This window comes from Schistocerca piceifrons, chromosome 1, assembly GCF_021461385.2.
Source record: "Schistocerca piceifrons isolate TAMUIC-IGC-003096 chromosome 1, iqSchPice1.1, whole genome shotgun sequence".
NCBI lineage: Eukaryota > Metazoa > Arthropoda > Insecta > Orthoptera > Acrididae > Schistocerca > Schistocerca piceifrons.
The window spans coordinates 1,209,224,262-1,209,247,326 of NC_060138.1; the positions used below are offsets into that span (position 1 = coordinate 1,209,224,262).

Genomic DNA, 23,065 nt, shown 5'->3' on the forward strand with positions numbered 1-23,065 from the left:
TGGCTATGTCTTGTAGCGAGCGTGAAAACGTGCGTTCGGTCATCGTGATTCCGCATTATCAACAATCAGCCGCGCCGCGGCGGTTACGCGCACGCTCGTAGAAGTGAGAATTGAAAAATTAACTTTACGAACAGTGTTATATCATTACCAGTGTCAAGGAGGACTGGTACCAAAAGAAATCTGTGTATGCGTGTCGAGCGTAAGAACTTTCGTTCGATTATTCGGCTTTCGCATCATCAACAATCATCCGCACCGTGTTCGTTACGCGTATGCTCGTCCAAGTGATACTGTGGACAGATAATCATCAAGATTGTTAATTGCGATAAACATTTACGACTCAGAGTGTAAACAGTGCAACCTGTGATATCTTATCGTCTCGGAATATAGTTGTACATACCAGACGTAGGACAGTGTAGTGTTTTAACGTTGAGTGGCTCCCTAAACCCGCTTGCATTTTTCGATAGATAATTTCAGTCAAGCCAACAGCAATGTGGGGCAGAACAGTACGACCGCCGCGGGATTATCAGGTACGTGGTGTGAACACGGCGCACGGTCTAGAAAAGCAGAAGCGACTTCCACTTTAAGGTACCCCACGCAATTGTAACTGGGAGGAACTGGACCATCCGTTGATTTATATTTAAGAGCTGTCAATGCGTATTTAGTTGTTATCCCAGCGTTGTTATAAGTACTGCGTAGAATTTATTATTGGGGTAGAGGAATCCGTGATGAATTCATTAAGATTTCAGAAATGCCGAGACACGCAAAAGGTGGAGAAACTGGCTATGGTGTGGGGGTGCGACTCTACATCAAACCTACGCAAGTCATCTGACGCTAAATGGCAGAGAATACTTCTGGAACCACCACCAGTATTCCTTTCCCGAAAGGCGCGCGATAAGAATGATTATTCGTAAGCCCCTGTCTTACCTCTAATTTCTCAACTTCTCACGTTCTGGTCGTTTAGCGAGACGTTTGTGGGAGAAAGTAATACGTTGTCCGACTCTTCCCGGAAAGTACTCTCTCGAAATTTCAATAGCGAGCATCTCCGAGATGTGCGACGCCTCTTTTGTAACGTCTGCCACTGCAATTTGTTAAGCGTCTCCCACCGACTAACCGATTCCGTGACGAAACGCGGCGATCTTCTCTATCTCTTCTATCAGTCCAAATAGGCAAGGGTCCAAGATTTACGAATGATACTAAAGAGTCGGACGAAAAAGCGCCTAGTAAGCCACATTTTAGTGGATGAATTAGTTTTCCTTAAGATTTTTCCTATGAATCTCAATGTCGCTTTCGTTTTCCCTACTATTTCTTCATGCCGTCATTCGTCTTAAGGGCGATCCGGATAGATACTCCTAGATATTTTACGGTAGATACCGTTTCCAGCAATTTGTCACCAATAGAGTAGCTTTACAGCAGTGTATTATTTTCCTATGTGTATGCAATAAGTAACATTTACATGGTCATAACTTTTGAATGATTTGCTTTAGGACGTTGAAACTGCATGGTTGGCCGCGGGGCATGATGGGAATTAATATGCGCAATGTTGTTTGGCCCTGCTATGAAGCCCACTTTCATGTGGATGGGTTCGTCAATAAGCAGAGCTGGCGCGTTTGGAGGGATGAGAATCCGCATATTGCGACCGAGAAGTCTCTTCACCCTCGCGTAGTGCTGTGCAACGTTCAGTCACGGAATAATCGGTGCGATATTTCTTGATGACATGAAGACTACCGAACGGTACGTGAAGGTTTTGGAAGATGATTTCATCCCCATTATCCAAAGTGAGCCTGATTTCGACACGATGTGGTTCATGCAAGACGGAGCTCGACCCCATCGAAGCAGGAGAGTGTTTGATGTCCTGGAGGAGCACTTTAGAAACCGCATTCTGGCTCTGGGCTTCGATTGGCCGCCATATTCTTCGGAGCAGAACATATGCGACTCCATTTTGTGGGGCTACATTAAAGACAAAGTGTACAGCAATACCCCCAAAACCATTGCTGAGCTGAAAACAGCCATTCAGGAGGTCATCGACAGCATCGATGTTCCGACACTTCAGCGGCTCATGCAGAATTTCGCTACTCGTCTGCGCCACATCATCGCCAATGATGGCAGGCATATCGAACATGTCATAACCTAAATCCGAATATCTAACTTTTACACGTTGAATAAAGTGTGTTCACACTGTAGTTGTAACTAATTAACTTTTTTTCATGTCGTTCAATACTTGTCACCCTGTATTTATCTTCAGAGTCAACAGCCAGTAGCTGTACCATTCATCATTTCCTTCTGCAAATTGTTACTTTTTTGGCATTGTTAACTTCGTATAAATAACAGCATCATCTGTGAACAGTCTTAATGAGCTTCCGTCGCATCTTTCTGCTTGATTGTCTATACACATTGTAAACTGTAGCGGTCCTATCACACTTCCTTGGGGTACCCTCGAAATTAGGTTTACATCCGTCGAATATGTTCCGTTAACAGCGAGCTGATAGGTACTATCTGCAAAAAAATCTTAAATCCAGTCGTAAATCTGGTCAGATATTCGATAATCTCGTATTTTTTTCACTAATCGGCAGTGTGGGACAGGTTCAAATGCCTTCCTGAAGTCAAGATACACGGCATGAACCTCAGCACCGATTTCTTCACCGCAGTGTACCTCGTGGAGGAAAAGAGCCACCTGAAGGACTTCATCTTTACGTCAGTGACTGTTATAAGTTTTTATTACACCATTGCAATTTCGGCCCTAGGCCATTATCGGGTGATATTACGGCCTTAAGCCATGTCAACGTAATGTAAGCTGACATGGCTTAAAGCCATAATATCACCTGATAATGGCCTAAGGCCGAAATTTCAATAGTGTAATAAAAACTTATAACAGTCACTGGCGTAAAGACGATGTCCTTCAAAAAATTCTTTATGACTGTGAATCCCAGCTACAACAAGTTTATTTAGAGCGACCTGAGTTTCGCAACATCGCTGTTTGCTGAATCCCTGCTGATTTGATGGGATTCTCATTCACCAAACAGATCATAATTGTTGCGAACGAAACATGTTTCATAATTCTACAACAGATTGACGTCAACGGTGTAGGCCTACAAATTATGCGCACCTGTCCTATGACTCTTCTTGAAACCGGGAATGACCTGTGTTCTTTTCCCAGTCGCTAGGTACCCTTCGTTGCTCCAGCGATCTACAATAAACCGCTACTAGAACCGGAGTAAGTTCTTTCGCATAATCATTGTTGAATCTTGCAGGTGTCTCGTCTGGTCCTAATGATTTTCCACTACTAAGCGACTGTAGTTGTCTTCCTATTCAGCGATCAACTACCTCAGTACCTGCCATTTCGAAGTTCGTACAATCGTTGAAATGAGGGACCGTGCTACGATCATCCGCGGTGAAACAGTTTCGAAAGACCGTTTCGGTGCCATTATGCTCCTTACGTGACGCTGGGTCTCTTGGCTGTCACACATTGCTTCACTGTTCTGGCTGTGCTCATAACACGTGCGTGAGAAACCTCTGACATAGTCTTCAGAATCGTCAAGCTAAAGGGTTATCACTCTGTAAATAATCTGTTCTCAGTAGTTTTGAACATATTGTCGAGAAATAATGTCAATGAATGTTATAAACTAATACTGAATAACATAAAACGCGGTTTATGTTATTTGATAACCGGCTTCTGTTATGAAACCACTTCAGAGAAATTTAAAGATACCGACTGGTCTGAAGATATTTGCATAGCCGAAATCTGTTGCCCAATTATATAACTAGCGATTTGGAGAGTTTTAAAATCATTTTTACAACTTCTTCTGTTTATGCCGTCGTATTTCACAGGGCCAAAACAGCCTAAAATTCTGGTAAACAAACGAGAGGCAATGTGTGTAGAACAAACTTTCTAGAATGTGACGAGTGTGTAGGATATTACTATACGTCAGGGGTAGGCTACAGTCGAATCTTTTAGCTCAAGTCTGAACAAGAATCATCTCATCTGTGAATATGGCCCCCATCGACGATTCAATATCTGCATGAAATTGGAAACTGCACTCAGAAATGTGTCAGCGTGGACTGGTTGCGACTACCGAGCAGGAGGTATTAGTTTTCCAATTATGGAATACGTTGGAGGGCATGTTCCTTCTGAATTTTTGTATAACATTCTAAGATTTGTATAATGTTCTAACATCCTTAGTTGACACAACTGGATACAGAGTTTCGAAAATGGAGACCCTTAACTTCCTCTTGCAGGTGTTACAGACGAAAGAAATAGTAAAGTGATCGTGCATACTACATGTGGGGAAATCACAACTAAAAGGTCAATCCATAGACACGTGTCCCATGAACAACAGTTCGTGGATGTTGGGGGAGACCTCACATGAGCAGAACTACACTTCAGCAGTGAGTGCCAATTAACTAGCTTTGCCACTTCATATCTGGGAGTAATTGAACTATTTTTTTAATTTATATCTGAGTGTAGGCAGTACATTTTTGTAAGAATAGTTTGAACGTGTCCAAAACAAAAATAAAACTGTATCCAGGGCTCTCGGGTGTCTAGAGCCCTGGAAAGAACACGTACGCAGGGAAAGCATCTGATCACATAAAAATAAAACTGAAGTTCATAGACGGACTTTAGTTTCCATTCTGCAGTTGATGGTGAGTATTTATCAATTTCAGTTTATTTTGTCGAATAAACTATGCTGTGTTCAATTCTTTCTTTCGCTATACAACCGTTTAACGACTGTAATCTAAAGAATAATCGGTTGTGATATAGTTCCAATTCGTGATGTAAATGTTCTACAGTAGAGGTCAAGGTGTCGGATCTTGATGAAATAGCAATAAAAAAATAAATATACTGCACACTCGTACAACGGCAGCGTTGTTGGCTGTACTACCTGCCGGTATCATGGTTAGCTACAATGTCACGTAATCTCATGATGCTTAGTGATCTGTTACAAACTGAATGTTGGTGACTAGTAACCTAATTCAAGCAACTGGGTCCGTTTCCTCAATATCGGTTGTGGATCCGCCCTTGTGTCACGTGACAGTCGTGGTCAAAACAGCAGGTGTTTCCTGCGCCCTCGTGTCCAGCACGCAGCTAGCAGTAGTTGGCAGTGCTCACTCAGCCCCTCCGCAAGCAGCGTGGACAAGCCGTGGCCGTGGGGTGCCGCGTGCGGAAAGCTCGTGTCGCCCGGACATGCGCAGACTCACCCACCGTATCCGCCGCCTCCGCTCGGTGGGGGCTGCGGCCCGAACCAGCCGCCTCCAGCTCCACCCGGCGCGCCGCCTCCGCCCCAAGGCCGTTGCGACCAGCCCCCGGGGCCACCGCTGGCCCAGCTTCCGCCTCCACTGCCGCTGGCCCAGCTTCCACCTCCGCCTCCGCCACCGTAGGCTGGCCTCTGGTCCCAGGATCCGCCGCCTCCGACAGCGCCTCCCCCAGAGGGGCCGTACCGGTCCCAGCCACCTCCGTAGCCGTGGCCACGTTCCGCCTCCCAGCCGCCGCCGCCGCCGCCGCCGCCGCCGCCGCCGCCGCCACTACCGCCGGCCCCAGCAGCACCTCCAGGCCTCAGGGTCACCCACCCGCCACCGCCACCACTGCCATAGCGGTCGTCTCTAGAGGGATCCAACCCATGCGGTCCTCCACCACTGGGAGCACCGCCTGCCCATCCCGCACCACCTCCAGGTGAGCCACCTGCCCACCCACCTCCACCCCCACTACCACCCCCACCTGTACCGTACCGGTGCCCACCGTATGTGTACCACCTGTCTCCTGTTCCTCCAGAACCCCACCTGTCTGTGCTGGAAAGCCACCCAGGCCCACCTCCACCACCACCTCCACTGCCACCTCCGCTAGATCCCCATCTGTCACCATTCCATTTGTCCCCACCAGTTCCCCACCTGTTTCCGCCAGCTCCTAACCATGCAAATGGCCCTCCACTCCCAGAAGAACCCCACTTATTTCCTCCTGAGGACCACCTATCTGTTCCACCGCCACTGCTCCCCCAAGAACCACCACTGCTGCTTGGTCCCCAAGAGCCAGTACTGCCACCTCCCCAGGACCCACCACTGCCGCTACCTCCTCCGCCTCCGCTGCCCCAGTGACCTGCACTGCTACTCCAGTGCCCTCCCCCACTACCAGCTCCACCAGCAGGAGGCCAAGGTGGACTCCCACCGCCTCCACCTGGTGGGTGCCCTGCTGGTCCACCAGCAGGTCCATATCCATAGCCATCACCACCTCCATAACCGTAGTAACCACCATACCTGTCAGCAGGCCACCGACCTCCACCAGCATGTTTAGGTGGGTCCTTATCCCAGTGCCCATAACGGTGCTCCTCAGGTCTCCATGCAGTACTGCCCCCTCCTCCACTTGGTCCCCAAGGCCTGTAAACCCCTCCACCTTGTCCTCCACCACCTCCAGGTGGCCAAGGACCACCAGCCCCTCCTGAAGACCATGAGCCACCCCCACCTCCTGATGGAGGCCAAGGGCCACCACCAGGTCCAGCAGTGGACGACCATGAACCACCGCCTCCTCCTCCTCCTCCTCCTCCTCCTCCTCCAGGTGGCCATGGACCTCCTCCACCTCCAGATGACCACGGACCGCCTCCTCCTCCTCCTGGTCCTCCAGAAGCCCAAGGACCGTTGCCACCTCCTCCAGATGACCATGACCCACTGCCTCCTAATGCTCCTCCACCTGACGACCAACTGCCACCACCACCTTCATGGTGGTGTGGGTGGTGGTGAGGGTCACCCTGCCATGGAACTCCTCCCGGTCCCAGGTTGTCGTAGCCATTGCCCCGGTAGCCGTGGGGTGACGATGCTGCCGCCACGTGATCCAGCGCGGCGGGATCTGTTCCCGATCTGTCAACAACAGATAGCGTTACAAGTAGAACCTGTGGGATGAGCAATGCTTCTTCCTCCTTGCAATTTGCGTGAGACAGTAGTGGGTGCAAGGTCAAAATTAGCAGTCCTCAAACATATCATTTCGAATTTGCCAGCAAGTGTCCTTCACAGAGTTTCCCAGAAATAGCTTTACGCTTAACAGAATAGACAGACGAAAACTTGTGAGTCATATGTGTGATATAGCGCAACTAGTTTTCAGGATGTTTAAAAGAATGACAGATCGCCACACGAGGAAAAATATATTACCTAATACATGAAAATGTATGTTAGGTATTATGGTGTTATTCCATGTAGGAATTAATGCATATTTTTCGTACAACTGGAGCTGTTCTGTTTTAATGTTTACATGACACGCTGAACAGTACATGTCTAAAATGGCCTTCTGAGACTAGTTTACTCTGTAAGCGGAAGATTCCGAACAGGATCAAGCCGAAAGTACACCGATCTGTACCCCATTCAGCTAAACTGTATGGTGCTGAAAGATGAATGTTGACAATAGAAGCAGAGCAACGACTTGCTGTCATGGAAACAAAGATGTTCAGGTGGACATCTGGATAAACACTGCACGATCATGTCACAAGTAAGTTACACGTAGTAGCACCTATGGCAGACAAGATGAGAGAAGATGTCTTTGGCAGTAGGAGCAAGTTCTCAGAACAGATGCAAGAACGTTGGTTTCTGTTTGGAGAGAAAGATGTCTTTGGCAGTAGGAGCAAGTTCTTAGAACAGATGCAAGAACGTTGGTTTCTGTTCGAGAGTAAATGGTAAACGGCCAGTAGAGCAATGGTTCTACACACTACACGAAGGTCTCAAAATCTGAGGCCTGCGCCTTGATCAGGCCTAAGATCAGATGTAATGTTGACAGAGAGCGAAAGCATGCAAGACAAAGGCCAAGGAAGAAGAAGGAGAAGAAGGTATGATGTGAGGGAGTCAGTTGTAACAGTGTTCTAGGAGACATAAGTAAAATATTGTACTTCACTGCCAGTCTAAATGAATCTCTTTTTTGTCCTTTTTTCAATAACTTGACTTGTTTGAACAGTTTGTACAAGATATATTTATTAAAATTGTCTATATTAATTGCTGCTATAGCATGCGGAGGAATATTATGGAAATGGAAGAGGAAGTAGATGAAGATGATATGGGAGATATGATACTGCTTGAAGAGTTTGACAGAGCACTGAAAGACCTGAGACGAAACAAGGCCACAAGAGTAGACAACATTCCATTAGAACTACTGACAGCCTTGGGAGAGCCAGTCCTGACAAAACTCTACCATCTGGTGAGCAAGATGTATGAGACAGGCGAAATACCCTCAGACTTCAAGAAGAATATAGCAATTCCAATCCCAAAGAAAGCAGGTATTGACAGATGCGAAAATTACTGAACTATCAGTTGAATAAGTCGCAGCTGCAAAGTAATAACGCGAATTCTTTACGGACCAAAGGAAAAACTAGTAGAAGCCGATCTCGGGGAAGATCAGTTTGGATTCTGTAGAAATATTGGAACACGTGAGGCAATAGTGACCCTACTAGCCGGCCACGGTGGGCGAGCGGTTCTAGCCGCTCAGTCCGGAACTGCGCGACTGCTACGGTCGCAGGTTCGAATCCTGCCTCGGGCATGGATGTGTGTGATATCCTTAGGTTGGTTTTGTTTAAGTAGTTCTAAGTTATAGGGGACTGATGACCACAGATGTTAAGTCCCATAGTGCTCAGAGCCATTTGACCCTACGACATGTCTTAGATTAAAGAAAGGCAAACCTACGTTCCTAGCATTTGTAGACTTAGAGAAATTTTGACAATGTTGACTGGAATACTCACTTTCAAATTCTGAAGGTGGCAGGGGTAAAATACAGGGAGCGAAAGGCTATTTACAATTTGTACAGGAACTAGATGGCAGTTATAAGAGTCGAGGGACATGAAAGGGAAGCAGTGGTTGGGAAGGGAGTGAGACAGGGTTGTAGCCTCTCCCCTATATTATTCAATCTGTACATTGAGCAAGCAGTAAAGGAAACAAAAGGAAAATTCGGAGTAGGTATTAAAATCCATGGAGAAGAAATAAAATCTTTGACATTGTGATTCTGTCAAAGACACCAAAGGACTTGGAAGAATGGTTGAACGGAATGGATAGTGTCTTGAAAGGAGGATACAAGATGAACATCAACAAAAGCAAAACGAGGATAATGGAATGTAGTCGAATTAAGTCGGGTGATGCTGAGGGTATTAGATTAGGAAATGAGACACTTAAAGTAGTAAAGGAGTTTTGCTATTTGGGGAGCAAAAAAACTGATGATGGTCGAAGTAGAGAGGATACGAAATGTAGACTGGCGATGGCAAGGAAAGCGTTTCTGAAGAAGATAAATTTGTTAACATCGAGTATAGATTTAAGTGTCAGGAACACATTTCTGAAAGTATTTGTATGGAGTGTAGCCATGTATGGAAGTGAAACGTGGACGATAAATAGTTTAGACAAGAAGAGAATAGAAGCTTTCGAAATGTGGTGCTACGGAAGAATGCTGAAGATTAGATGGGTAGATCACATAACTAATGAGGAGGTATTGAATAGGACTGGGGAGAAGAGGAGTTTGTGGCACAGCCTGACTAGAAGAAGGGATCGGTTGGTAGGACATGTTCTGAGGCATCAAGGGATCACCAATTTAGTATTGGAGGGCAGCGTAGAGGGAGACCAAGAGATGGATACACTAAGCATATTCAGAATGATGTAGGTTGCAGTAGTTACTGGGAGATGAAGAAGCTTGCACAGGATGGAGTAGCTTGAAGAGCTGCATCAAACCAGTCTCAGGACTGAAGACCACAACAACAAAAAACAACCACAAATTTCAAATATAGTAAATGAAGATTATATTACTTGTTACAAAATGAATTATCTACACTGCTGGCCACCGTAAATGCAACACCCTGAAGGAAGCATCCGAATCAAGTGAAATTTACACCATGGGTTTGCAGCGATGAGCTATGCAACTGATTAGAATTTCAGCGCAGACGCACATCACGCGCGCCTGTGGCGCCACCTCATAGCGCCATTTAAGGCTTGGCGATTTCGACGAGTGTACGTTCGGCACGTGTGTTTACCTTGTGGTTGTTTCACAAGGTATCCGAGTTCGACAGAGGAAGGATAGTGGCTTACCGAGATTGTGGATTATCATACAGAGAAATCGCTAGCCGTGTTGGACGAAACCAAACAACTGTAATGCGGATATGTGACCGTTGGATGCAGGAGGGTACGACGGACCGACGTGGTCGATCGCATTCACCTCGGTGCACCACTGCACGTGCTGATAGGCAAATTGTGCGCATGGCAGTGACGGATCGCTCAGTGACATCCCGAACCTTAGCACAGCACATTGCGTCTGTAACGCATCATCCAGTGTCTGCGCGTACCATTCGACGCCGTTTACAGCAGAGTGGTCTGTCCGCAAGACGTCCATTGCTTCGTCTACCATTGACGCAGAACCACAGACGTCTCCGTCGCCAATGGTGTGATGACAGACGGATGTGGACGGCAGAATGGAATGACGTTGTCTTTACTGACGAGGCACGCTTCTGTCTGCAGCACCACGATGGTCGGATTCGAGTGTGGAGACACCGTGGAGAGAGGATGCTGGACAGCTGCATTATGCACCGCCACACTGGTCTTGCACCGGGTATTATGGTATGGGGCGGTATTGGATATTACTCTCGCACGCATCTAGTACGCATTGCCGGTACTTTAAATAGCCGGCGCTACATATCCGAGGTGCTGGAGCCAGTTGTCCTTCCTTACCTTCAGGGCTCGGCCACAGCCGTATTTCAACAGGATAATGCGCGACCACACGTGGCACGCATTGTCCAAAGGTTCTTCGTCAATAACCAGATTGAATTGCTTCCCTGGCCGGCTCGCTCTCCGGATCTTTCGCCGATAGAAAACATGTGGTCCATGGTTGCTCAACGAGTGACCCAGATTACATCCCCAGCTGCCACACCAGATGATCTTTGGCAACGTGTGGAAGCTGCTTGGGCTGCTGTACCCCAGGAACACATCCAACGTCTCTTTGACTCAATGCCGAGACGTGTGGCAGCGGTGATCTCCAACAATGGCGGCTACTCTGGCTACTGATTCTGGAAGGAACCACGTGTCACAGACGTCTGTAAACGTAATCATTTGATACTTGGTCAACATGTTATCTACAAAATAAATTTTGTTGTGCTACCTCTTGTCTTTCTTGATGTTGCACTTACGGTGGCCAGCGGTGTATGTCTTAATGCATTTTGAAAAAGACATTATCATAACACTACTATTATCTACACCAAGTGGATATATAGGGTCACGCCACAGTTTTAAGCATAAATTTAAGTACTGCCTGAAATATCACAGAAGTATTAATAATTAATTCATAATCATAACTGGAAAGAATGAGTATTTAATTCTATAAATTACGTAATTTTTGCTACTGTACAAGAAGTAGGTTGATAACTGCAGCAAAACTGAATGTTGTTAGACAATCCCGAAGTCCCGCAACACTTTCCCGAAAGCTGTAGGGACTTCACAGTCAGAGTAACTCCCCGATTTTGCTGGCAGACAGTTAGAGTTACAATTTCAACCTTTGCCTTTCGCGGGAAAGTGGCCTGCCAACTGGGCTACCCAAGCACGACTCGTGAAAGTGTTACTTCTTCCAGTAAAGCTGTGGGAAAAGGTCGCGAGTCGTGCTTGTTTAGCTCAGTAAATAAAGCACTTGCACGCGAAAAGCAGAGGTCCTGTGTTTGGATCCCAGTCCACTCACAGAGTTTTAATCTGCCAGAAAATTACATATCAGCACAACTCTGCTGCAAAGTGATAAATTCATTCTCGATGCATTTACTATTTGCTAACGCGATGTTTATGGAAGTACATTAATATATTCACAACTTGTCACAATACCACTTCCAGTGCTTTCTCCTACGCCTCCTTAGTCTGCATCACATAATTTATTTTTTATGTTAAACAGAGAACCCTAAGATTAAATGTGTGAAGACGCAATCGAATGTAATCACCTGAAGGTGATATGAAGCACGAAACCGTTCATGTTTTAAGGAAATCTCCTTCAAAAGTGATTGGCAGAGGATTTTCGTCAGTGAACAGTTGTCAATGAACAGTCATGAAGTTCAACATCCGTTATTGATTAATTGTATTTCATATTTCACGAGAGCATTTATGTTCTAATAACACTATGGGTCAATCCGAAAGGGTTATTTTAAATACGTTTTGTTCCTGTTATGTGTTAAGTAACTCTACTAGTGTCCTACATCATTATGATTACGTCAGAACTTTGTAAGAAAAGTTTCCTGACTGTGTTGTGGAACCTGACACAAACTGAAATAAAAGAAAGTACTGAGACCGAGTACTTCGATCACTCCACACCGTCCGAAATCACAAATGAAAACAAACTGCTCCTCGATTTGTATTCATATTAAAATACTCTTCAAACTTATCGGATATTCCTTACTAAAAATTACTGTTTTCATTTTTTAGTGCTTCTTGTGGCGTTTCGCCCTTCATCAGAAACAATTACATACATTTACAGCTTAAGGACATACTACATGAAAAATCTAACGACATGAACTATCCATTAATATTTCAGTAAATGCATTTTTGTCACTGACGGGCTACAGTTAGACCCGATGGACATTTACGTTATGTCAGTAGAATATTTCATAACAATGCCAGCAATCCTTCGTAAAAAGATTGTTGCATGAACTAATGATTTGAAGGTGATACAAATGAAACGACTTGGCTTCTTGTTACACACAGCACCCGTAGCAGAATTAATGCACCTGTATTTCACTGTTTAAACTTCCTTTACATACTAATTCAGTAGCGAAGACAACTTTCGATTCAGGGGTATGAGTTCATCTGAACGTCTGGTGTCTCCTTACTCAAGTTATTAAGTTCGTGTTTGTGTTATTCAGTTAACTATCATTGTTCTCCGTTTAATAACATTCTAAGTTGTTTCAGTTTTATCATAGGGCTTTTTACTTCTGACGCAAGGACATGTACGTTGGTTGTACAAATGCAGACTGCTGCTACATGATACCTTAATTTCAGATGTCATCCACCACTTCTCCAAACATCTGTCTACACTCACCCTCATTTTTTTAATAGTAAGTCCATGGTACAAAACCTGTTATAAAACATTTAAGAAGGAGTTAGACCTGTCACGTTCATAAATCTGTATTCTGTGTTTTAACAGTAAATTCTCCGTAAATAACGTGTTTACATAATTGTTTCTGTTCTGTAGTATTGTTCGTAACATAGTTAAAGCTACCTAAGAGGGATCACCTATAATTACATTTTAACCATCGCACATAAAAACAGTTGCTTCTCGCTAAAACGTAACTGAAGTGCTACATACAAAGCAACATATGCAACAATGTCACAGGATTAAAAAGCATAGCAAACATGCATCATGTTGGTTATGACAGTTAGGTATTTAGTTAGTACATTGAAATGAGGCATATTTTTCGAATTGAAGCTGCAGAACATTCAGTATGGGTGACATATTTATTGGTTACTAAATAATGTATAACATAATAATAATAATAAAGAGAACACGTGACAACACAGAAATAAATACATTTTTCTTAGATCTATATCTAGACATTGTCCCATCGTTTGACTAGGGGAAATACAACACAAATTAAGCTATTGTGTTTTCATCTTTATTGATTAATTATCACGGATGGATTTGTTTCTCCAGCGTCCATTTCGTAGCATTGCTCCAAGTACAATGGAGTGATTTTGAAGTGGAATATTTTGGAAATTAGTTTTTCTTAATCTTGTAATTTATGCATCCAACTGTCTGGCCTATAATTTTTTTTTTAGTTTCTTGTGTTATGACAAGTCCTGTGAAACTAAAATTTGAAATATCGGATTGATTGCATTATAGTTGCTCTTCAGTTTTCAGTAGTAGGTTGGCCTAACAGATTATGTAACTGTTGTGATGAATTATAAGTCCCTTTGTCCACTCATTTGTATAATATTTGATCATCTGCAATCTCACTGAGCACACAGTTTAACGAATGCTCGATATTCATGGGAGAACCTCACAATTAAGGAACCTGCAGAACTGTTGAAGAATATATACTTGTCTTCCGGACTTCTAAAAGAAAACAAATCAAGTGCGTTTTCTAAACTTGTCTGGGTTTCTCCAAATTTCTGATTGTACCACGAAACCACTCTATTTCAACGAAAACACACGAAGAGAAAGAAAAACGATATTTCTCTCTGTGGAGGCATGAAGTGCACCGTAATGAAGAATCACAGAAAATGATTGTAAGTGGATGGCTTAAATGTTTATGTTTTCGAGAAGCTACATCCTGCACTGTTTCACATAAACAAAATATGTTTTTGAATGGAAGACTACTGAAAGTAATATTTAAGAAAGAGTGACTAAACTCTTTACTTCAATTTATTGTGCAGGTTTCCTAACATAATGAGAGTTCGTAACTAACACTTGAATTGGCAGATCTTTGCGCACAAGTTACCCAATTAGTAAGAGAGAGAACACATACTGAGTTCTGTGAGTGATTGATGGAAACGAGGCAAGACCTTTAAGTTTAGAACTTCATCACATTTTGGACGAAATTCAATACCTTGTAGGCAAGCTGCTCTGTTTGACGTACTTCTTGTGGAGACATACTGTTCTACACTTCACCTACTTCAAACACTTAAGGCTACTATCATGTGCTATCATGCGAGTTCTTTTGTCATCGTTGAGGCGTGACGAATAGTAAATTAGAACATGAGGTATAAATTGTGCTCCAGTTTTGGGAACAGCCATCCCAAAGCCGGAACGCAGGGACATCTGCTGGGAAAATACCCATAGCACATGAACTGGTAATTAATTTTAAACGTAATTTCATTTTTCTTAGGTGACGTGTACTAATAAATGTTGTGTACTGGCGTATTTAGTAACCATAAATAATATATGAACATAACAAACATTATGCTAATAAAATTGTTTCTGTAGTACGTGCATTCCCATTCTTCGTTGTCGTACACACAATTGAACGTTGAAATAAGTTAACAACTACGCTGAAACGACGCTGGTAATGCATGAGTGAAAGGACATTGCAGAACAGCTGAGTTGGTTTGGAGTGGACTAGTGTCCACAGTGGGTTCGCAATTAGGTAAACCATCTGACGTTCCTCAAAGTTTCAAACCACTTTCCCTTTTGAGCTGTTCTTATAGTCTCGGAGACGCTCATTTGTAATAGAATTGGCGAATTAGTTCTAGAACATATCCCAGCTCAGCGGGTTTCAAGTCACAGAGAAGTTGTTGCTACTAATCACTCGCCCTCAAAACTTTCTCAGAGGCTGGTTTCCAAGAAAACGTGAACACATTTGTCGCGTTCGTAGACCTAACCGCGGCATATGGCACATTCTGGAGAGAAGGGATGGTGTACGAAATACTAAAAACGAAATGATACCGAAAAACTGTATCTCTCATCAACAACATGATTAACAAAAAATATTTCTGCGTTTAGTTGGAAGGAAATGTGAGCAAGGAGAGGAAATTAAGTAATGATCTGCCACAGTGCTCCTATACACGTCTGATCTCCCCAATACCAGGTCAACAAATTTGTGCTACGCGGACGATGTTGCTTCTGCTTGTACAATCAAAGAACTCTGACAAACAGAGATAATTCTCACAGAGGATCTAGCCAAAATGAGCTCTTATTTTAGAAAGTGGAGACTTAAACCCAGTACAAGTAAAACTGAAGTATTTGCATTCCATCTGAACAATAAAGAAGCTAATATGGGGTTCGGAGTTAAACTTAAGGAAACACTCTTTGCTAAGTACCTTCATGTCACCCTTGGCCGCACCCTTTCATAGCAAAAACGTTTTGAAAATACTGCTGCCAAGATAAAGTGACAATATTATTCAGAAATTGCGTGGAATGATGTGCGGAGCTCCAGAGAATACCTTGCGCACATCATCCAGTGCGCTGATATTCTCAGCTGCCGAGCATTGTGCCCTGCTGTGGCCAAACAGCTGCCTCACCAATTTGTTCGACGTCCAGTTGAACCACACTGTGTGATTAATAACTGGGATAATCCGACCAACATCCATTTATTGGCTTCCTCTGCTTAGCAACACCTATCCTACCACAATCCGTAAGCGCGAGGCCTTCCTTAGAATTACTCATACAGGGAAACACAGCAAGTCTACGACTAAATATGCTCCGTTCAAGAAAGCCACCGTTACGGCAAGTATAACAGCTAGATGCCAATAATACCGAGGTGAGGGACCTCTGGGACAAGAAAAGTCTATTTACTGAAAATGCTGAAGAGCGTTGAGTGGTTCCGAAAGCGTAACTGCGACACTTCTCACACAAAACTCGACAGGAAACTAAGGATCAAATTGAAGAAACATGGGCATGGTCGATGCGCAGTCTCGCTTTACAGATGGGGTGCTACAGAGTCTCTGGCTTGTGACTATATGGCTGTGGACCAGACAGTCCAGCACATTAGAGACGAATGCCCCTTGTATTCCTAACAGGGGAGTTGGAGCGACATGGTGATAGCTGACGATATGGTTCTTACATCGATTAGGAACTTAGAACTTGACATTTAGTTAGTTTTATATGCAGTTTTGTCTTTCCGTAATCGTATTATACACGGTGAAAAGCATTTAAACCGACAAACTCTGGGAGGTTGTAGGGGACATCAAAACAACTATTTTTTCCTAATGTCATTTTTTCCTATAAGGAGTATTTAAACCGGTAGAGGAAGATTTCTCTGGCGCGCGGGATTAGCCGAGCGGTCTAGAGGCTCTACAGTCATGGACTGGGCGGCTGGTCCCGGCGGAGGTTCGAGTCTTCCCTCGGGCATGGTGTGTGTGTTTGTCCTTAGGATAATTTAGGTTAAGTAGTAGTGTGTAAGCCTAGGGACTGATGACCTTAGCAGATAAGTCCCATAAGATTTCACACACATTTGAACATTTTTGAAGATTTCTCTAGTGGCAAATTAATTAAACCAACAAACACTTTTCCATTTTTTACGACCAGGAGACAACACATTAACACAACCCAATTGCAGTTACAGTAGATTTTCAAAAATACCTCCATTGACACGTAAACAAAGGTTACAACGTCGGATCATGTTCTGTCTGACACGGGCAAAAACCCCAGGAGTATCCTGACTTGTTCCCGCTACTGCAACTTCCGGGCAACGAGATCCTCTTCTGATGCAACAGGAGTTGCCTAAACAAGGTTGCGCATCTCTCTCCACACAACAAAGTCCAGAGGGGACATGTCTGGGGATCGAGCACGCCATGGTACAGGACCACCTCTGCCAATCCACGTTTCTGGGAACCGTCGGTCCAGGAATCGACCCACACGACGACTGAAATGTGCCGGCGCCCCGTCATGTTGTCTTGAAGGGAGCGGGACGTCTTCCAACAATTCTGGAAATGCTCTGGCGAGAAAATTGTAATAGTGCCTGCCATTTGATGGCCTAGGTAGCAGATACGGCCCAATTAAACAGTTCCCAACAACACCGACCCACACATTTACGAAGAACCGGAATTGATGAGCGCTAGTAACTGTGGCATGTAGGTTATCCTCACTCCAAACATGTGAATCGTGCCTATTGAAGACTCCATCACGCCCGAACGTTGCTTCATCGGTAAACAACACAGAGGATGGAAACGTAGGATGCATTTGATACTGTTCCAGGTACCACTGCGAAAACAGTGCTCTAAGTGGATAATCAACTGGTTCCAGGTTGTGGACACGCTGTAAGTGAAATGGACGTAAAAATTTCTCTCGAAGGACTGTTCTTACATTCGTCTGATTCGTCCCCATCTTATGTGCAATTGCACGAGTGCTGATTGAAGGATCCCGCTCCACAGGCTGCAAGACAGCTTCCTGAAATTGCAGCGTTCTTACCGTGTGACGGCGTCCCTGTCCAGGTAATCTGCTATATGACCCGGTCTCACGCAGACATTGGTACACAGCAGCAAAGGTCGTATGATGCGGGATACGGCGATTAGGATATTGCTGTTGATACACCCGCTGTGCAGCTCGTCCGTAGTGGTGCGCCACGTAGTACTGTGAAGGCATTGCTAATTACGCATATAAAATTTTTTTCGTGATGTTCTTTAGATTTCTATTCTTTTTCTTTTGTTCATATGGGCATTCCTAATTGTGATTATGTAACATTCTACTGTGGTTTTTAAATGTAAATATGTAATTGTGATTATTTCGTTTACCAATGGATAAGTATGTTTCTTGCTTTGTACCTGTGGTAAAGTTCGTAAAGTTCTCTTTTGGAATATTATTAATTGTGAAAAATGCAGTCAATAACATTTATAAAGATTTATGTAATTTACGATAACGATATAAGATCTATAGACGGGGGACAGCGATAGTGATATCGATAGTCGAAAGGTTGTTGTGTAGTAGAGGGGATGGTGGACGGTGTGTCTGTGAAGCGTGCGCGGGAAAATAGTACTGCGTTTTATGAAAAGCATACGTAATTGTATGGACAGTGATACCGAACTGTCAGATTGTTAATTCTCTTTACCACTCACGGACAGTGCATAAAGTGGAAAAACGAGCGATGTCTACGTAATGTACTTTGAAACAGGGGACATGTCAACAACGGACGTATACTGGCGTCTTGTGGTTTGTTAATCACCACGGGGTTAATGATTCAGCTGTGCCGGAACTTTATTTGCGTTTCGCCGGAGAAGATTAACCAGCGGAGCTGCCTGTATCCTGCTCTCATCATCGTAACCCGCCGACATCGAGCTACCCAACGCAACGCTTCGTATGCAACAAAAAGTTAAGAGATTTCGCCGAACGCTATCCCCTGACCTAGAAAAAAAAAATGGTTCAAATGGTTCTGAGCACTATGGGACTCAACAACTGAGGTCATCAGTCCCCTAGACTTAGAACTACTTAAATCTAAGGACATCACACACATCCATGCCCGAGGCAGGATTCGAACCTGCGACCGTAGCAGCAGCGCGGTTCCGGACTGGAGCGCGTAGAACCGCTTGGCCACCGCGGCCGGCCCCTGACCTAGAAACTTTGTTTCTCTATTAAAAGTATAAGAATTACAGACTCTATTTAAATAAATTCTTTATTTAGTTTATGTTTGCTTTCTGCTAACGAAAATAAAATTACAATCAGTGAATTAAAAGTTGCCTGGTAGTCATTGTTGAAACACCAGTAAATATAAACTTTTTCCTCTCATTAGAACTAATTCTCCTTGCATGTCAAAATTATTGTAGTTATTTTATGTAGTTTTATGTATTGTTATGGGACTAGATATACGACAGTGGCTAATAAAGAGTATTTTGTCGCGAAATAGGCTTCGCGCGAAAATACGGCGACCGCCATAATTGCTTGTGTTCTGACCAATAACGTAATAGCTGCTATTCCCGTATTGGTGCATTTCCTGACGTGAGCGGGAATTATAAATATCAGCTGTCAATCACGTAGGGACTGTGTACCCAGTAATAAAAGTTTTTGACATTGTATTGCTAGGAGTCGTAGTATTAAGAGACACTCGTTATACTCAAAAGTGGGTAGACGTGTGGTGAAACCCCCCAGTGTTGATGTGATTGTTAACAGATTTGTGTAATTCACGAAATTTTGTCACTTTTTCTAATTCCTTTCAGATCTTGTCTTAGATGTCTTTGAAGTTTCAGAGAATATATACACAATTTGCCGGTGCAGGTTAATTTCGGAGCCGTTTCTCTTGAATATTAGAGTTTTCAGTTCTTAAACAAAGTGGCATCGTGACCAATTGAGAAGTATAACGAAGAGTGTGGTTTTCCAAGTAGAATTTGGGATGACTTCACAGTTCAGATTTTGATTAATTATTTTTCTTGTGGGTTGAGGTCATCACAGTACGCACCAACTATATCAGTGTACTCACTCTAGGTGTATCGCTCCATTAGTAAACAGAGACACTACTACACTGGTGGACAGCAGTTGCCTACAGCTGAAGAGTGTAATACGCCCTCTAACAACTGAAGATCGTAATACGGCCTCTAACAACCGAAGATCGTAATACGGCCTCCACCGGTTTAAATAATCCTCATAGGAAAAAATGACATTAGGGAAAAATATTCGTTTTGATGTCCCCTACTGTTGTGGCGTAACAAGCTAGTTACGCCACACTGAGAAGGGAGCCGAAAGGCACGCGTACACACACGCCGACTGCCGTCAAGACTGGAACAGGATACGTTATGACTGCTATCAAGAAAATACGTAGCTTTGGAATATACTTAACTTTTAATCACTCCTTGTGATACATCTCTCTTGACTATACAAATGAGACTTGTAAGATACATGCACTGTTACAATTGGCGCCTTGCTAGGTCGTAGCCATGGACTTAGCAGAAGACTATTCTAACTGTCTCTCGGCAAATGAGAGGAAAGGCTTCGTCCGTATAGTCGCTAGCAATGTCGTCGTACAACTGGGCGAGTGCTCGTCCGTATCTCGAGACCTGCCTTGTGGTGGCGCTCGGTCTGCGATCACACAGTGGCGACACGCGGGTCCGACATGTACTAAATGGACCGCGGCCGATTTAAGCTACCACCTAGCAAGTGTGGTGTCTGGCGGTGACACCACAACTACAACCTCCCAGAGTTTGTCGGTTTAAATACTTTTCACACTGTATACATATAGTAATGTTATATACCTGTCCTTTTACGCTGCGTGTAAGCCAAATGAATAAATAAATAAGTGGGTTGGATCAGATAGGCGAAAAACCTGCTAATTCAGAGAATGCAAAGTAATGTAACCATTAGCGTGTGCGAGATTAGTATACACACTTGTCAAATATTAATTGATGTACACGCTACTAGTTATCTGGCAAATTAACAGGAAGGGATATGTTGAGACTCAGTTTCATGATTTGTGATGAACAGATAATTAAATAAGCAAAGAAGTACTGTCAGTATGTGATGTACATAAAAACATAAACAATAAATTTTAATGAAGTGTTATTTGGTTATTAGGTGCACAAAGAGCAAGGTGTGTCTGCAATGTTACTGGCATCTGAAGTGTCATCACACCCAACCGACCCAATACCAGACCTCGAACAGTGAGATCCTCTCCTGGCAGCTGCACACAGATTCATGCATATCCTCGTCCAGACCAAAGCTGTCTCCATCAGGTCAGACGATCAGGCTGCAGATGCCTCTGAGCTCAGCTGGGAGCTGCAGCCACTGTTATCAATACTGGCCCAGAGCATGGACAACCGAACCCTCTGCAGAGATCAGCACACAGACCTATATGTGTGTTCTACCAAGGGCTTGCCATCGTCCCTGGCCCAGATGATGGCAGACTGCAGATGGCTTCGCACTTGTCTGGCAGCTGTGTGCCGGCACATTTGGGTCCGGTCAGAGGTCAGCACCATCACCACCAGCCCAGGCAGACACGGACCGTTGACAGCTGGGAGTTGTGTGCAGGGCTCGTCCCAAGCCAGTGCCACCACCAGCGGCCCAGGCCGCGGACAGTCCCACACCCAGTTTTTGGAGCAGAGCTGCGTACCGACCTATGGGTGTCGCACCTGTTGGCGTCGGCGCGGCCCAGGTAGACGAGCCCTCTTGCCGTGGGCGGCGTCGGCGGCTCGGGGCGCGCCCACTGGCCGGCGCCGTCCTCGACGCTGCCCCCGTAGATGAGCACCACGGCGGCAGCCGGTGACGTCACCAGCAGCGCGACGACCACCTGCAGACAACGTCACCAGCGCACCGGTCTCACAGGCAGTCGGTCAAAGGATCGGCACAGTGATGGTGGAGCAAGCAGTGGCAGCTCGACAACACCTGTTATCAACTTAACAATGGAGCAAATGATGTGCTGGAAGTAACGAGCCCCTGCTATACGGCTGGATAACAACAATCAGTCTCACTTCAAGAATGTGGGTGTTGCATCCCAGTAAACCTCAGTCGTTACTAGGAAAAGGAGAACATCAGTCCTCAAGGAGCGACGCTGCATGTGAGGGATAACTGACATGACAAATCTGGAGTACACTGGACAGACACAAGATGAATGTTATCTGCTAATTGAAAGTTGTAATCTTATATGACCAGTACGGCTAACATCACTGTGTATAAAGGGAATAAAGGGATCAGTGCGTGTCCAAGATGCAAAACATGCTAAGTGAACTGGGTTGTTACAAATGAACTGTGCAGTAGAAACACATGTTGCAGTTGGGAAAGCAGATTAGCAGGTGCAATAAATTATAAAATTGTAGTAGTCCAGTAAGCGATGCGGAAATAGGGGAACATTATTGTAGTGGAAAATTTTTGTACAATGGTAGGGGGGAGTGTAATGAATAAAATACTAAAAATCCTGACTGGGGGGGGGGGGGGGTGCGAGAGTGGGGATGAGGGTGAGGGCCTTAAAATTCTATTCGTTGTTTTTCTTGATTGACTAGAAAACCGCGGCTTCTAAGCAAAATGTTTCCGAATACAAAATTTAAAAAAAAAATGGCTCTGAGCACTATGGGACTTAACTTCTGAGGTCATCAGTCCCCTAGAACCTAGAACTACTTAAACCTAACTAACGTAAGGACATCACACACATCCATGCCCGAGGCAGGATTCGAACCTGCGACCATAGCAGCAGCGCGGTTCCAGACTGAAGCGCCTAGAACCGCTCGGCCACAACGGCCGGCTGTAATCGGCCACTTTGAACTCCAATAACTCATGTACTATTTAAGTGACAAGCCTGTAATTCATACCAATTTACGTTTAGACTAGTATCTTTCTAAAGACACGGCGATTGACAAAATCGGATGAAGCATTTACATTTTGGAAAGTCATTGCTCGGTGTTACTTGTATAATTCACCGTCAGATACGAAACTTTAAACTAATAAAGATACTGAAAATCTGGTTACACCATCAGAATCGACTTGCAAATAATAGTAATGTACACGTTTCTTTTTTAGGTATCATGATTCATCTGGCTATTATTATTTTCTATACGAACTGTGAAATGTCTGCCATTAAACTTTCACAAAGTCCGCCATCTTTGACACTCCTGGCGCGTCTCCTTCATCAACACAGCGTCACCATGGAATTCCCAGCCACGTGGCTGGACCGGCCATTGTGCGGCATCACGCGGTTTGCTAACCTAACGTTCAACACCACGTGGTCCCTGCCAGGCAGCCGCTTTGACGAGCGTC

The 23,065-nt window shown here is 44.4% G+C and overlaps 1 protein-coding gene across 3 annotated transcripts in view; it reads right to left on the reverse strand.

The window, feature by feature from the left end:
* LOC124781735 (glycine-rich cell wall structural protein 1.8-like) overlaps nucleotides 1-23,065 on the reverse strand; it is a 173,549-nt gene that overhangs the window by 33,933 nt on the left and 116,551 nt on the right. Inside the window, exons 2-3 of one of the 3 annotated variants that reach the window (XM_047253885.1) lie at nucleotides 21,448-21,605; nucleotides 5,194-6,840 (exon numbers count right to left, since the gene is read on the reverse strand). In XM_047253885.1, coding sequence (XP_047109841.1) covers nucleotides 5,194-6,840; nucleotides 21,448-21,605 — 1,805 coding nt within the window. Of the gene's footprint in view, nucleotides 1-5,193; nucleotides 6,841-21,432; nucleotides 21,606-23,065 lie in introns of all 3 variants that reach the window. The other 2 variants (XM_047253884.1, XM_047253887.1) reach the window with 2 other exon arrangements.